Raw genomic sequence first — 14,627 nt, forward strand, 5'->3', positions numbered from 1 at the left:
ACAGCTATAGAACATCTCATCATGACAGAAAGTTCTATGAGATAGTGCTTTTCTAGACAGTAGGGATCAGCTTTGAATAAAACCAAATCTCTGCTTTTAGGGAGCTTACATTTGGGTGGACAATAGATAATAAATAAATGCATACTATATCAGGTATTGACAAATATTTTTAATAGTAAAATGAAACACTTTCCTAGTACTTTCTATGGCTAATATTGTCCTGAGTACATTTTATTAACTCAGTCACACCAACAACCCCATGAGACAGGTAAGCCAAGTAACTTACCCAAAGTCGCACTGCTAGAAAGAGGAAAAACCAAAATCCAAACCCGTGAAATCTGGCTTCAGAGTTCATTCTCTTAATAAATGTGCTGTATTTCTTCTCAAAGCAAAGCAAAAATAGGAAAAAAATCAGTGAAGGATAATAAAATAAGAGGTTAGAGACTAGTAGTGGGTACTATTACAATTATTATAGTAAACATCTTAAACTCCATGCAAATATGATATTTTAGCAGTTAGGTTTTGGCCAGAAATAACATGCTACAACAGGATAATTGAGGAGGATTTAATGAAAAAGTCTATTCCCAAAGGTGTGGGTGAAATTAAAGAAAACCAGTAAGGCATAGTGCAGTGCATACCCTAGGGCTGGATACTGCAAGGAACCATGACTAATCCTAGGCCTGAAGAGCAAAGAAAGGAAACAGTTATTAAAGCAACAAATGAATAATTGTAAAAGGGGAGACATCCTATGGGACCTGTCACTAACAATGAGGCAGTGAACCTATGGTGACCCATCAGGGAAAGAACCAGGAGAACAAATAGCGTAACTCTACTTTCCTCCTACCATCTGATCTCCTACTAGTGTCTGCCATTTGCTGAACCCAACCAGAAATCAGAGGGCAAGAGGAAAGAGAGCCCTTGATGCAATCCATGTAGCTCAAATTCCCAGGACACAATACTGATTGAATGATCAGGAGGCATAAACAGAAGATATCCAGTAAAGTGAATATCTTCTCTTGTACTTTGTATAAATTGAACACACCTTTTGGGACACACAAAAATTTCCATGAACTATTGTGTCATAATAGAGTAATTCAGTTTGAATGTATACCTGAGACATAAAATATTAATCATTACTATTACTCTTCGTAATGGGAAGACTGGGGATGGTGGATAAACAATATGAAACATAAATTAGAATCCCTACTTCTGTGGCTGGTCACGAAATTTAAGTTGCGAATCATAGCTTTCTTCTTCCACTACCCACTGCATGTTCCCCTTTCTCTCTGCCTGCATTTCACTGTATGAGACTCTTTACAGAGTGACCCCACATTTTTTATTTTCATTTATTTATTTATTTTTGAGACAGAGTCTCAGTCTGTTGTTACCCAGGCTGGAGTGCAGTGACACAATCTCAGCTCACTGCAACCTCCGCCTCCCAAGTTCCCGCAGTTCTCATGTCTCAGCCTCCCAAGTAGCCACACCACCATACCTGGCTCATTATTGTATTTTTAGTAGAGATGGGCTTTCACCATTTTGGCCAGGCTGGCCTCAAACTCCTGACCTCAAGTGATTCATCTGCCTCGGCCTCCCAAAGTGCTAGGATTACAAGCATGAGCCACCATGCTTGGCCCAAACTTTTGACCCTACAAGATTTAGGTTCTTGCCGTGACTCTCTTTACTGAGTTGCTTCAGTTTTCCACTGATCAGTACCATTGGATATGTGTGAACTCACATGGACTCGTTAATGAACTTCTAGGTTCTAGATATAGTCCTTCTTGACTTGACTGTATAGCAGCAACCAATTTCTCATTGTATTATAATCAATTACTTAGGGCAATATAGTGGTGCCTTTCTTTTGTTGTCCCAGTTTCCAGTTCAACGGGCTGTGAATTCCCTGGTGGAAGTATCTCTTCTTTGGATATTAGAATTTCTGAATCTACTAAGTTTGTGGGGCTTGGAAGAAAAACATATTCCTATAGTAAGTTTTTTGCTGTAATAGTCAGAAGAATATATCCTTGCTTCCTGGACGTCTGAATCTGGCTATAGGCAAATTATGCCACACATTGGCTGTTGGTTTAAGGAATATACTGCATTCTTAAGGATAGCATCTCAACCTCTCATGGTGTTGTCTCACAGCTGGTGTCATAACTGAGCCTTTGGGAGACCACTATACCATTTAATAATACCAGCTTCTTCTGGATGATGGGATCTGTGATAAGACCACTGAATTCCAAAGATATTAGTTAATTGTCACACTTCCTTTGCTGTAAAATGGGTCCCCCAAGCAAAGGTAATCTGTGGTAGAACAAGGCAATGGTATGGTTATTCTGTAATTCCATGAATAGCGGTATTAGCAGAAGTGCTGTGGCCTAGGAAGGAAAAATCTTATCCAAAATATCTCTACAGAGGACAAATGGTTATTCCCCTATGATATTAGATGTGCAATATAAACAACCTAGCATCAGGTAGCTGGTTGGTTCTTCTAGGAAATAATGCCATATCCCAGAACCCGCATTTGATCATTGCTGTTGACAGTTTGAGCACTTAACATGAACAGTAGCAAAATCAGTGTATTATTGAAATTGATCAGTACTATTATTGAATTCATTCAGAATCTGTCCCTACTGACATGGCCGTTTAGTACATAGGCCCATTAAACAAGCCCTACTTAACTAAAGAAGCTGATTAACATCTACAAGACAGGTCGTATTAACTACCTGATTCAGATCAAAGTATTTGCAACTATTTCCTGTAATTTTTTCTTTATGCATGTTATTTAGACATGTATTTTTAAAGTTTTAAATATTTGGGGCTTCTCTCTATATTTTTATTGATTTCTAATTTTATTCTTTTTAATATATGTAATACATTAACTATGTTTTATACATAAAAACTCAAAGAATATATGTGAAATAGCAAAGGATATATAAATATTTTTAAAGAATGAAATCTTTTTTTTTTTGAGACGGAGTTTCACTTTTGTTGCCCAGGCTGGAGTGCAATGGCATGATCTTGGCTCACTGCTACCTCTGCTTTCCAGGTTCAAGCCATTCTCCTGCCTCAGCCTCCCGAGTAGCTGGGATTACAGGCATTCACCACCATGCCCAGGTAATTTTGTATTTTTAGTAATGTCAGTTTCTCTATGTTGGTCAGACTGGTATTGAACTCCAGAACTCAGGTGAGCTGCTCTCCTCAGCCTCCCAAAGTGCTGAGATTACAGGATTAAGCCACTGCTCCCAGCCCAAGAATGAAATCTTAAGGGAGAGATATATACATATACATATATATATTCTTTTATTTTTTTAATATATTTTTATTATACTTTAAATTCTGGGGTCCATGTGCAGAACATGCAGGTTTGTTACATAGGTATATACGTGCCATGGTGGTTTCCTGCATCCTTTCCCCTGTCATCTACATTAGGTATTTCTCCTAATGCTATCTTCCCCTATCCCCTGACCCCCTGCTATCCTTCCCCTAGTCCCCCACCCCCCAACAGGCCCCAGTGTGTGATGTTATATATTCTTTTAAAATCTGTTGGGAAATTTTTTTTTAGTGGTCTAGAATATAGCCTGTCTTGGGGAATGTTTCTTATGCACTTAAAAAGATGGTGCATTCTGCAATTACTGGGTGTTGTGTTTAATCGTCAGCTAAGATCTGTGTAGGAATTAGTGTTGTTTACATCATCTTCTGTACCGATTTTCTTCAATTTTATCAATTATAGGAAAAGTCTGTTAAAATAAACACATAATTGTAAATTGTCTATTTCTCTTTTTCATTGTATAACTTTTTGTTTCATATATTTTTTGCTTTGGCACATATATGTTTGTGATTGTGATATCTTTTATCATTATGAAATAACTTTGTTTCTAGCAGTAATTTTTGTCTTAAAGCCTGTAATATTAAAATAGTGTCTGTAGCATCCCCATGCTTTTTTTTCTTTGCACATCTAATAAATTTTGGTTGAAGACTGGACATTGTAGATAATATATTGTAGCAATCTGAATTCTCTTATATTTTTCTGAAGATTGTTGGGTTTTTGTTCTAGTAGGCAGTTGACTTGCCTGGTCTCAAATTTCAATTTTCAAACCATATGTCACTTGTAGCTGCTACTATCTCTGCTGATTTTTCTTTCTTCTCTCAGCTTCTGCTTTTTTAGACTGTCCCCCTAAGTATCTTTCCTGTGACTAAGTAGATTAGTCATTAGTCATGCATTTGGGCAGAAATTATACTCAGGCTTATTCTCTCTTTTTTTTTGCTTCTGGAGTTTTGTCCTAAACTCCCCCTTAAACTGCTCTTCCAGTTCCAGGCCACCCTTTGATATCTCAAGCAAGTAAGGCTTCTGCTTTCTGCTGCCTGAGCTGTGCACATCTAGTTTTAAAAAATAGTAAACTTATAAATCTCACTAAGTGCAGTTTTATCTTTCAAAGATAGACTCTTCTGATTTTTCTCTGCTTTTTTTGTTGGCCTCCCTGGGGTGTTACCCACAGGTGAGTAGTTTAGCAGTCAGCCATGGAGTTGGGCAGAGTTTATACTCAGATTGTGGGTCTCCATCATTCTGCTGCTCTTGTGCTTCTAACATTTTCCCCTAATTTTTCACTGCTCTGTAAGCACTGAACTGTGTCCCCTGCCACCTTGTGTTTATAAAGCTGTGGTTTTCTGCTTCAGGAGCTATGGAGATTGAAGAATACACTCAGTCAAAAAAGTCACATTTTATCAAAAGTAAACTCTCTTCTACTCTTTGTCTGCTTTAGATTGCTTTTCAGTGCCCTTTTGTATTTCATCCAGATTTTATAAAAGTCATCTGCCAGGCAGTTTTATCTACCAATTCACTCTGCCATTACTGCAAACTGGGACTCTAATGAGTTAGGTATTTTATAAGTACTTCTGTTTTACTCTGCATGTCATATAGGCAAAAGGATAGGCAGAAAATGGTCTGAAGGGATATATTTAGTTGCTAATAAAATTACCAGCTACTAAATGTCAATGGTAATTGACATTTTATGTCTCCTTTTCTTGTTCTTCTACAAACCCAAAGATTTTCCCACAGTACATGACTTACTTTTGATTACCCAACTTCACATGTCAAGGGAGGATTTTAAAAATTGATACATAATATTTTACATATTCATGGGGTACACATGATATTTTGTAGCAAGCATAGACTGTGTAATGATCAAGCCAGTGATTTGGAGTATCCATCACCTTGATTATTTATATTTCTGTGTGTTGGGAACATTTCAAGGTCTCTCTTCTAGCTACCAGCAGTTTCAAATTATTCAAATTTTCATTGAGTGAAAGTGAAGACATCAAACTTTCACACACACTGAAAACCTTAGTATATCAATTAGTTTGATGACAAGCAGTGGGAGACATACTGAAACATGCATAACTATCAATGACTAGGAAGCAAAAATTACAAAGGATGATAATGAAAATAGGGTAGAGTTTCTGTTAACAAAATTTCAGGTAGACAATGTGGAAAATAAATAAACCAGTAGTCCTTCACTTAGGTTACAATCTCCTATGGCTCCCAATCTCATACTTTTAGGATATCTTTCTAGATATAAAATAGTAGCTACTCATAGTCATTCAAAGGCGGGGGCAGGGAAGCAAGTTCTTGGAAAAAAACTTTTTTTTTTTTTTTTAGCAGATTGCCCTAATGGCCCACAAAATACAATGAAGGATCAATCTCTAGGGTGCTAAATTTACAAATCTGAGACCCTAGAATAATGGCAAGTATTATTAATGCTGTTTGTTGAAAATAGAAAAGACTTAAGTAATGGTAGCAACATTCATTTGCTCTGAGCCTTCCTTTATAGACTCTCAAAGAGGAGGATTATGTCCTCAACTCTCTTCCTTTCCTGGGTTCACTTTACTTTCAGAGGGAGGTAAGGTACAATTTACCTTTATAGGCCTGCATGGCTGGGTCTGAAGAAAAAGAGGAGAGGGAAATCATCCCATCCTGCTGATGGGTGCAGAGCAGAGTGGGAAGGGATATTGCATAAAATTTTAAGGGCAGAATGCAAGTATTGGCTACTGTCCCTCCTGCGGTCCTATGAGGCCTCAGTAAAATTTTCCAAAATTACAAAAATTCTTGTTGCAATTATATTTATGATGAAATCATTAGAAGATCTGGTTTCACATTAAGATGATATACCTTTTTGTTTTTATTTAACTTCAGACTTCAAAAAAATGTGAAAAAATCTGTAAAGATTTAAAAAATTCTTTAAAGGTAATATTTCATCCTTTTCATTTTATTTTTACATATGTATTATTTGTATGTCAACCTATATAATAGAGAGAGCCTCTCTAAAAGAAAAGATGTTTATTTGGGAATTGAACATTGCAGTGGCACTATACATGCCATAGAAACTAAGTACATATTCAGGGAGGTAATGAGAGACAAAGGTTTTTTATTTTTGTTTTGATTACACAATTATTTTGAAATAATTATCCTTGGCTATGAAGATCAATGACAAGGATTTCTGAGTCTGTCCCACAGACTCTGGCTGAGCGATTGATTAAAGGAGTACTCAGACACAGGTACAGAGTGTGAAAGAGCAGCTAGGGGACTGCTGGCAGAGTGAGCAGTCCTGATAAACCAGAGCTGCTTATATTTAATTAGTACTGGTATAATGTCAAAGGCCTGGAGCCAACACAATTTCTGTGTAATTAACATGGTCTTCCCTCCATGCAAGGAGCAGCCTTGTGCATGGATGATCAAAGATCGGTCTCCAGATGACATAAGTATGTAAACTTATCTAGATAGATTTCTTTATTCTCCCTTGTATCTACTCTTAGCCCTCAACCTCAGGGTAAGAGAATCAGCTGCCTTCAGCTTCATTCTTGCCCGAGGCTTTGCAGAACCTTCTGATCTTTCAAAAGTCCAGCTTCTTTCCCTATAGTTTCTTCCAGCACCCTGACCAAGCTCCTACAAAGGATGACTCTAGTTTAAGTTTGGACAGGGAATTGCTGGGCCAATGTCCTTTTAGAAGTATTTTTTTTTTAAGGTTGTGATGATCTCAGTCCATGGTTGTGGTTTTTATAGAGTCTTTTTTGTTATCATATATACAAGCATGAGAGCCCTGTCTTCTTGGCCTTCCTTGGCTCTATTTGTCAAGGTTTTCTTAACATTAGTGACTCCATTTTGATTCTGACAATTTTCATACTTCCCCCTTTTGATTAAGATCCTTCTATGAAAGCAATATTGATTAATTAATCATTTTGTATTTAGGTTTTGTTGTCTTTCAGTGCTGGATAGATCTGTTCCTGTTGTTAGTCTCGTTCTGCTATGAGAGGAGTCATTGGCGACTATGAGTCCGTGTTAAAACCATTTAGTCATATTTGAGCAACAAGGGATGTTTTAAGGGAGTGGTTTCAGGCTAAGTATACATGAAGTTCATTATTAAATTTGATTTTGTCTCTTTTTTGTTATGAGTTGCACTTTTGTAAAAATTTTAACAAGGGACAAATGCAAAGTTTAAAAAGAGAACATATAAAGTAAAAATAATACTATATGAGAATTTTAGTTTATACAATGGTTTTGAACCATGAATTGAGGCTTAAAGATAACTAATTGAATAAATAAATGACCATAGAGAATTACATGAGCCCTGTTTTAATATGTAGCCCATTTTAAAATTTTGTGTATATGAGTCTCAACTTTTTTAAGGAAATTTATTTAGGTAGAGTATGTAGTAGTAGCAATGGTGCTAACGCTTTTTTAGTTTAACTAATGGATACTAAATTATTTCTTAGGTTAAGTTTTGTGAAGTTACCAGCAGAAGCTATTGATTGTGAAATTTTGTGATCTTGCCAAGTGGAAAAGGTAGCATTAAGGGGGCGAAACTTCCATTATGATATGGAATCTTATTTTAACATCTTGGTAAAAGCTGTTTATAGCATGAAAACATTAACCATTAACTTTTCTTTTTGATTTGTAGTTTGAATGTCTCTGGTCATGACATTGGGCAGTTTGGTGAACTTTTGTGTGGTCCATATCATTGGCATGAGGCATGTTTCTTTTTTCTTTCTTTCTTTCTTTTTTTTTGAGATGGAATCTTGCTTTGTAGGGCAGGCTGGAGTGCAGTGGCGCAATCTCAGCTTACTGCAACCTCTGCCTCCTGGGTCCCAGTTCAAGCAATTCTCCTGCCTCAGCCTCCCAAGTAGCTGGAATTAAAGGCACAAGCTACCATACCCTGCTAATTTTTATATTTTCAGTAGAGAGAGAGTGTCTCACCATGTTGGCCAGGCTGGTCTTGAACTCCTGACCTCGGGATTCACCCGCGTTGGCCTCCCAAAGTGCTGGGATTACAGGTGTGAGCCACCGCGCTTGGCCAAGGCTTGTTTCTTAAAATCAATTTAGTTCTAGTTTATGGGGCTCTATGAATAAAGCAGTTTTTATTTTGAGTTGGAGAGTTGTAGCCAAATATTGGGGCAGAATTGCAGAATGTAGGATCTGGTCCAGTCTATAGGTAGATAACAAGATTGAAAACAATGTACAGAGATATAATACAGTAACAGGTGTACCATAGGGTTTTTTGAGATATAAAATTATTTGAGATATTATTTTTTAAAAATATTGATCATATAAGAATTTTAGATTTAAAAACTGTTTGAGGCTAGGAAGCCAAATGAAGCCCAACTTTAGATTTTACTTATAGTCCTAAGTTCTTGAGCATGACAGGAAGTGACAATTTTTTAATTTACTCATTTTAAGGCTGAGAATTCTTGAAGGCAGGCATTTTATGTGCATTTAAAAATATGACATTTTAGTTAAAGCCTTGGTAATATAACCAAAGTTTTAAAGCGTATTTTGTTTATAAAGAGAGCAGATATTAATTGAAATTGTGTAAGTAAAAATAAAAATACTTATGAATGGTTTTTAAATTTTTAGAGAATCAACTAGGGAGAAAAAGCAAATATTTTCATCTTTGTTTACAAAAGTATACTTTCCCAAGTTTTTTATAACTACAGATAGGTTATGAGAGAAAATTTTCTTAAATCTGGAAATCAAAACATTTAAATAAAGAGCCAAATATACTTTAAATAAAAGTCATAAGAACATTATTTGTATCAATTATTTAATTTTATATAATTAATTTTTTGTTTTGTTTATCTTCTCTATATAAGAGAAAAATGTAAAGCTGTCTGATCAGTAAATCCAGGTGAAAATATATGTTGACAATTTTGAAAACATTTTTATTTTGGTTTTATCAATAATTTAAAAACCAGCTTATTTATTAAAGATTTAAGTCATATGAACTAAAAAGCATTTGGATTAATAACTTTATATTTTATATGAGTGCTCATTTATCTAAATAAAAATTTTTATGGGAATTTTGGTCAACTAAGCCAGATTTTGCCATGTAGACACAACATATAACACAATACATGTACATATGTATATAGTTAAACACATACATACACAAAAACAAAGCGCTTATAGTTTTTATTTTAGAATTTTAGTTAGGGGATAGTAATATAAACTCATCAGTTTGTAAAAGATAGTTGGATCCAAATTGTATTTTTTATAAAACTGGAACCTGTTCATGTGGCTGAAATTCATTTGCTCCGGTAGGTAAGGCTGTGGACCAAAATTTTGGGTAAGACATTTTTCAGGGCAGTTTGTTTTTTAAAAATCTCTTTTGCTCCTTTTTTGCCCAGTTCTAAATGAGTTTAGGTTTAAACTTTCAATGTTGCATTGTGGGGAAGACTAGCTGTATTGTATAAGAAAAACATCTCCAAGTTGCTTTGAATTAGTAACAAATCCATCTTTTGTTTGCTGGTCTGGTTTGTTTGATTAGCACGTGAGGGCAGGGAAGCATTTTAATAATTTTTTTAGAATATTAATTTTTGAATTAAGTGTTTTATCATTGTATACAACTGTTAATCAGGCAAACCTAAATTTATATTTTTGGAAGGTGTCTATGTTGTTAGTTGCTGTGGAGCTATTATAATTTGTAAAGGCATTAGTTTGAAAGCCCTTTAAGAATTTTTTTTTTTCAATCTTGGCTGGAATGCTAGAGCAGTGAGATAGCAGTGAGTTTTATTTCACCACCAGTAGAAAAGCCAACATATTTAAAGCAGGAAGAACAAAATAGAGAGATATAGAACTTAAAAGACTACATGTTAATTCTATAGTTGCAGGCTTTTAAAATAATGACCATTTGAGCTCTCAATTTTCTTTGATGTAATTTTCTTATTAGTTTAAAAATGTGCACAAGAATAGGACATAATACGTAGCCAGCTGGAGTCCCAGGAAACCTGGCATGCCTTGATACTTGAGAATTCCATTCTGTTTCTTATTAATCCCTTAAGGGCAACAAAACTGTAAATCTTATAAATCCAGGGAATCTCAGAGGGTTAAATTGGTGTTTTAGATGGTGGTGACAGCTCTAGTGGCTTTTAATTAGCCTTGCTGTGTCTACTGTTTAGGATGTTTATTTTTTTCTTCCCAGAAGATTTTCAGAAATAGTAAGGGAATAGAGTCAAATGTAATAAAAGGAAACCGAGGTAAGAGTACTCACAAAATTTTAACCCAGGTATGCGGATTGAATGAAATACTAAACTAGGCATGCAACCCACAGAAGACATGCCTCACAGACTGAATGTAAATTCTGTAGAAAGCAAGAATATTCTTGTCTTTATACCAGAAAGGACTTACCAGAAAAGACTGAACACAAAGTATTTTATAGCCCAGAAGGGATGTAAGATTTCTTGTTAAAGTGGCTTTATTTGAACCAGATCCCAAATAAAGTAAAAAAGCCTCTGCCCAAAGGAAAGAGGTTCAGCTCATAAGGGCCAAAAAGGTGAGCTGTAGAAGTGGAGGGATCAAAGGGCTCAAGTGAGTACTGCACACCAGTTCCAAATGCCACCAATTTCCTCCAACCGTGATCTTTTGAGATACCACTTCTGATATCATGTATGTCAATCTAAGTAACAGTCTCTCAAAAAGAAAAAACAATGTGGATTTGGGAATAGAATATTGCAGTGAGAATATACATGGGATAGTAAACTATATTTGTGTTCAAGGAGGTAAAGGAAGGCAAAGGTTTTTAAAGAAAAAAAGGCTTCCATAATTGTTTTGAACTTATTATTCTTGACTATTAAGATACTTGACTACTAAGATACTTGACTATTGTCACAAGGGCAACAACACTATTTTGAGGTTGGACAGGCAGTTGCTGGACAGATGTCTGTGCAGAAATATTTTTTGTTTAAGGTTGCAATGGCCTTTGTTCAAAGTTGTGATTTTTGTAGAGTCTTTTGTGTTTTCAGCCATAGAAATGTGAGAACTCATGGCCTTCTGTGGCTTTATTTGTTGGAATTTTTTTTTTTAGGGGATTTGCTGCAATTTCTTTTTTTTATTTATTTTTATTTTTTATTGCATTTTAGGTTTTGGGGTACATGTGCAGAACACGCAAGACAGTTGCATAGGTACACACATGGCAGTGTGTTTTGCTTCCTTTCTCCCCTTCACCCACATTTGGCATTTCTCCCCAGGCTATCCCTCCCCAGTGCCCCCCCTCCCCCGCTGGCCCTCCCCTTTTCCCCCCAATAGACCCCAGTGTTTAGTACTCCCCTCCCTGGGTCCATGTGTTCTCGTTTTTCATCACCCATCTATGAGTGAGAATATGTGGTGTTTCATTTTCTGTTCTTGTGTCAGTTTGCTGAGAATGATGTTCTCCAGATTCATCCATGTCCCTACAAACGACACAAACTCATCATTTCTGATTGCTGCATAATATTCCATGGTGTATATGTGCCACATTTTCTCAATCCAGTCTATCATCAATGGGCATTTGGGTTGATTCCAGGTCTTTGCTATTGTAAACAGTGCTGCAATGAACATTCGTGTGCATGTGTCCTTATAGTAGAACAATTTATAGTCCTTTGGATATATACCCAGTAATGGGATTGCTGGGTCAAATGGAATTTCTATTTCTAAGGCCTTGAAGAATCGCCACACTGTCTTCCACAATGGTTGAACTAATTTACACTCCCACCAACAGTGTAAGAGTGTTCCTTTTTCTCCATATCCTCTCCAGCATCTGTCTCCAGATTTTTTAATGATAGCCATTCTAACTGGCGTGAGATGGTATCTCAATGTGGTTTTGATTTGCATCTCTCTGATGACCAGTGACGATGAGCATTTTTTCATATGATTGTTGGCCTCATATATGTCTTCTTTCATAAAGTGTCTGTTCATATCCTTTGCCCATTTTTGAATGGGCTTGTTTGTTTTTTTCCTGTAAATCTGTTTGAGTTCTTTGTAAATTCTGGATATCAGCCCTTTGTCAGATGGGTAAACTGCAAAAATTTTTTTCCATTTTGTTGGTTGCCAATTCACTCTAGTGACTGTTTCTTTTGCCGTGCAGAAGCTGTGGAGTTTCATTAGGTCCCATTTGTCTATTTTGGTTTTTGTTGCCAATGCTTTTGGTGTTTTGTTCATGAAGTCCTTGCCTACTTCTATGTCCTGGATGGTTTTGCCTAGATTTCCTTCTAGGTTTTTTATGGTGCTGTGTCTTATGTTTAAGTCTTTAATCCATCTGGAGTTCATTTTAGTGTAAGGTGTCAGGAAGGGGTCCAGTTTCTGCTTTATGCACATGGCTAGCCAGTTTTCCCAATACCATTTGTTAAACAGGTAATCCTTTCCCCATTGCTTGTTTTTGTCAGGTTTATCAAAGATTGTATGGTTGTAGATATGTTGTGTTGCCTCTGATGCCTCTGTTCTGTTCCATTGGTCTATATCTCTGTTTTGGTACCAGTACCATGCTGTTTTGATTACTGTAGCCTTGTAGTATAGTTTGAAATCCGGTAGTGTGATGCCCCCCGCTGTGTTCTTTTTGCTTAGAATTGACTTGGCTATGCGGGCTCTCTTTTGGTTCCATATGAAGTTCATGGTTGTTTTTCCAGTTCTGTGAAGAAAGTCAATGGTAGCTTGATGGGGATAGCATTGATTCTGTAAACTACTTTGGGCAGTATAGCCATTTTCACGATATTAATTCTTCCTAACCATGAACATGGAATGTTTCTCCATCTGTTTGTGTCCTCTCTTATTTCGTTGAGCAGTGGTTTGTAGTTTTCCTTGAAGACGTCCCTTACGTTCCTTGTGAGTTGTATTCCTAGGTATTTTATTCTTTTTATAGCAATTGTGAATGGCAGTTCGTTCTTGATTTGGCTTTCTTTAAGTCTGTTATTAGTGTAGAGGAATGATTGTGATTTTTGTACATTGATTTTATATCCTGAGACTTTGCTGAAGTTGCTTATCAGTTTCAGGAGTTTTTGGGCTGAGGCAATGGGGTCTTCTAGGTATACTATCATGTCGTCTGCAAATAGAGACAATTTGGCTTCCTCCTTTCCTATTTGAATACCCTTTATTTCTTTTTCTTGCCTGATTGCTCTGGCTGGAACTTCCAGTACTATATTGAATAGGAGTGGTGAAAGAGGGCATCCTTGTCTAGTGCCGGATTTCAAAGGGAATGCTTCCAGTTTTTGCCCATTCAGTATGATATTGGCTGTTGGTTTGTCATAAATAGCTTTTATTACTTTGAGATACATTCCATCGATACCGAGTTTATTGAGGGTTTTTAGCATAAAGGGCTGTTGAATTTTGTCGAATGCCTTCTCTGCATCACTTGAGATAATCATGTGGTTTTTGTTTTTGGTTCTGTTTATGTGGTGAATTACGTTTATAGACTTGCGTATGTTGAACCAGCCTTGCATCCCCGGGATGAATCCTACTTGATCATGATGGATAAGTTTTTTTATTTGCTGTTGCATTCGGCTTGCCAATATTTTATTGAAGATTTTTGCATCTATGTTCATCATGGATATTGGCCTGAAGTTTTCTTTTCTTGTTGGGTCTCTGCTGGGTTTTGTTATCAGAATGATATTGGTCTCATAAAATGATTTGGGAAGGATTCCCTCTTTTTGGATTATTTGGAATAGTTTCAGAAGAAATGGTACCAGCTCCTCTTTGTGTGTCTGGTAGAATTCGGCTGTGAACCCATCTGGACCTGGGCTTTTTTTGTGTGGTAGGCTCTTAATTGCTGCCTCGACTTCTGCCCTTGTTATTGGTCTATTCATAGTTTCAGCTTCCTCCTGGTTTAGGCTTGGGAGGATACAGGAGTCCAAGAATTTATCCATTTCTTCCAGGATTACTAGTTTATGTGCATAGAGTTGTTTTAATATTCTCTGATGATGGTTTGAATTTCTGCGGAATCTGTGGTGATTTCCCCTTTATCATTTTTTATTGCATCTATTTGGTTGTTCTCTCTTTTCTTTTTAATCAGTCTGGCTAGTGGTCTATTTTGTTGATCTTTTCAAAAAACCACCTCTTGGATTTATTGATTTTCTGAAGCGTTTTTCGTGTCTCAATCTCCTTCAGTTCAGCTCTGATCTTAGTTATTTCTTGTCTTCTGCTGGGTTTTGAGTTTTTTTGATCTTGCTCCTCTAGCTCTTTCAATTTTGACAATAGGGTGTCAATTTTGGATCTCTCCATTCTCTTCATGTGGGCACTTATTGCTATATATTTTCCTCTAGAGACTGCTTTAAATGTGTCCCAGAGATTCTGGCATGTTGTGTCTTCATTCTCATTGGTTTCGAATAGCTTCTTT

The 14,627-nt window shown here is 36.4% G+C and overlaps 1 protein-coding gene across 13 annotated transcripts in view; it reads left to right on the plus strand.

Annotated features, from left to right (window-relative positions):
• The window catches only part of RNF20 (ring finger protein 20), an 86,408-nt gene that overhangs the window by 2,732 nt on the left and 69,049 nt on the right, over nt 1-14,627 (plus strand). For all 13 annotated transcript variants that reach the window (XR_013535658.1, XR_008482425.2, XM_078373533.1 and 10 more), the window contains exon 3: nt 3,044-3,111. Coding sequence is in view for 8 of the 13 variants with exons in the window: in XM_078373533.1 (XP_078229659.1) it covers nt 3,044-3,111 (68 nt within the window). In the remaining 5 variants the exon portion in view is untranslated. The remainder of the gene's footprint in view (nt 1-3,043; nt 3,112-14,627) is intronic.

Source organism: Callithrix jacchus, chromosome 1 (genome assembly GCF_049354715.1).
Source record: "Callithrix jacchus isolate 240 chromosome 1, calJac240_pri, whole genome shotgun sequence".
Lineage (NCBI taxonomy): Eukaryota > Metazoa > Chordata > Mammalia > Primates > Cebidae > Callithrix > Callithrix jacchus.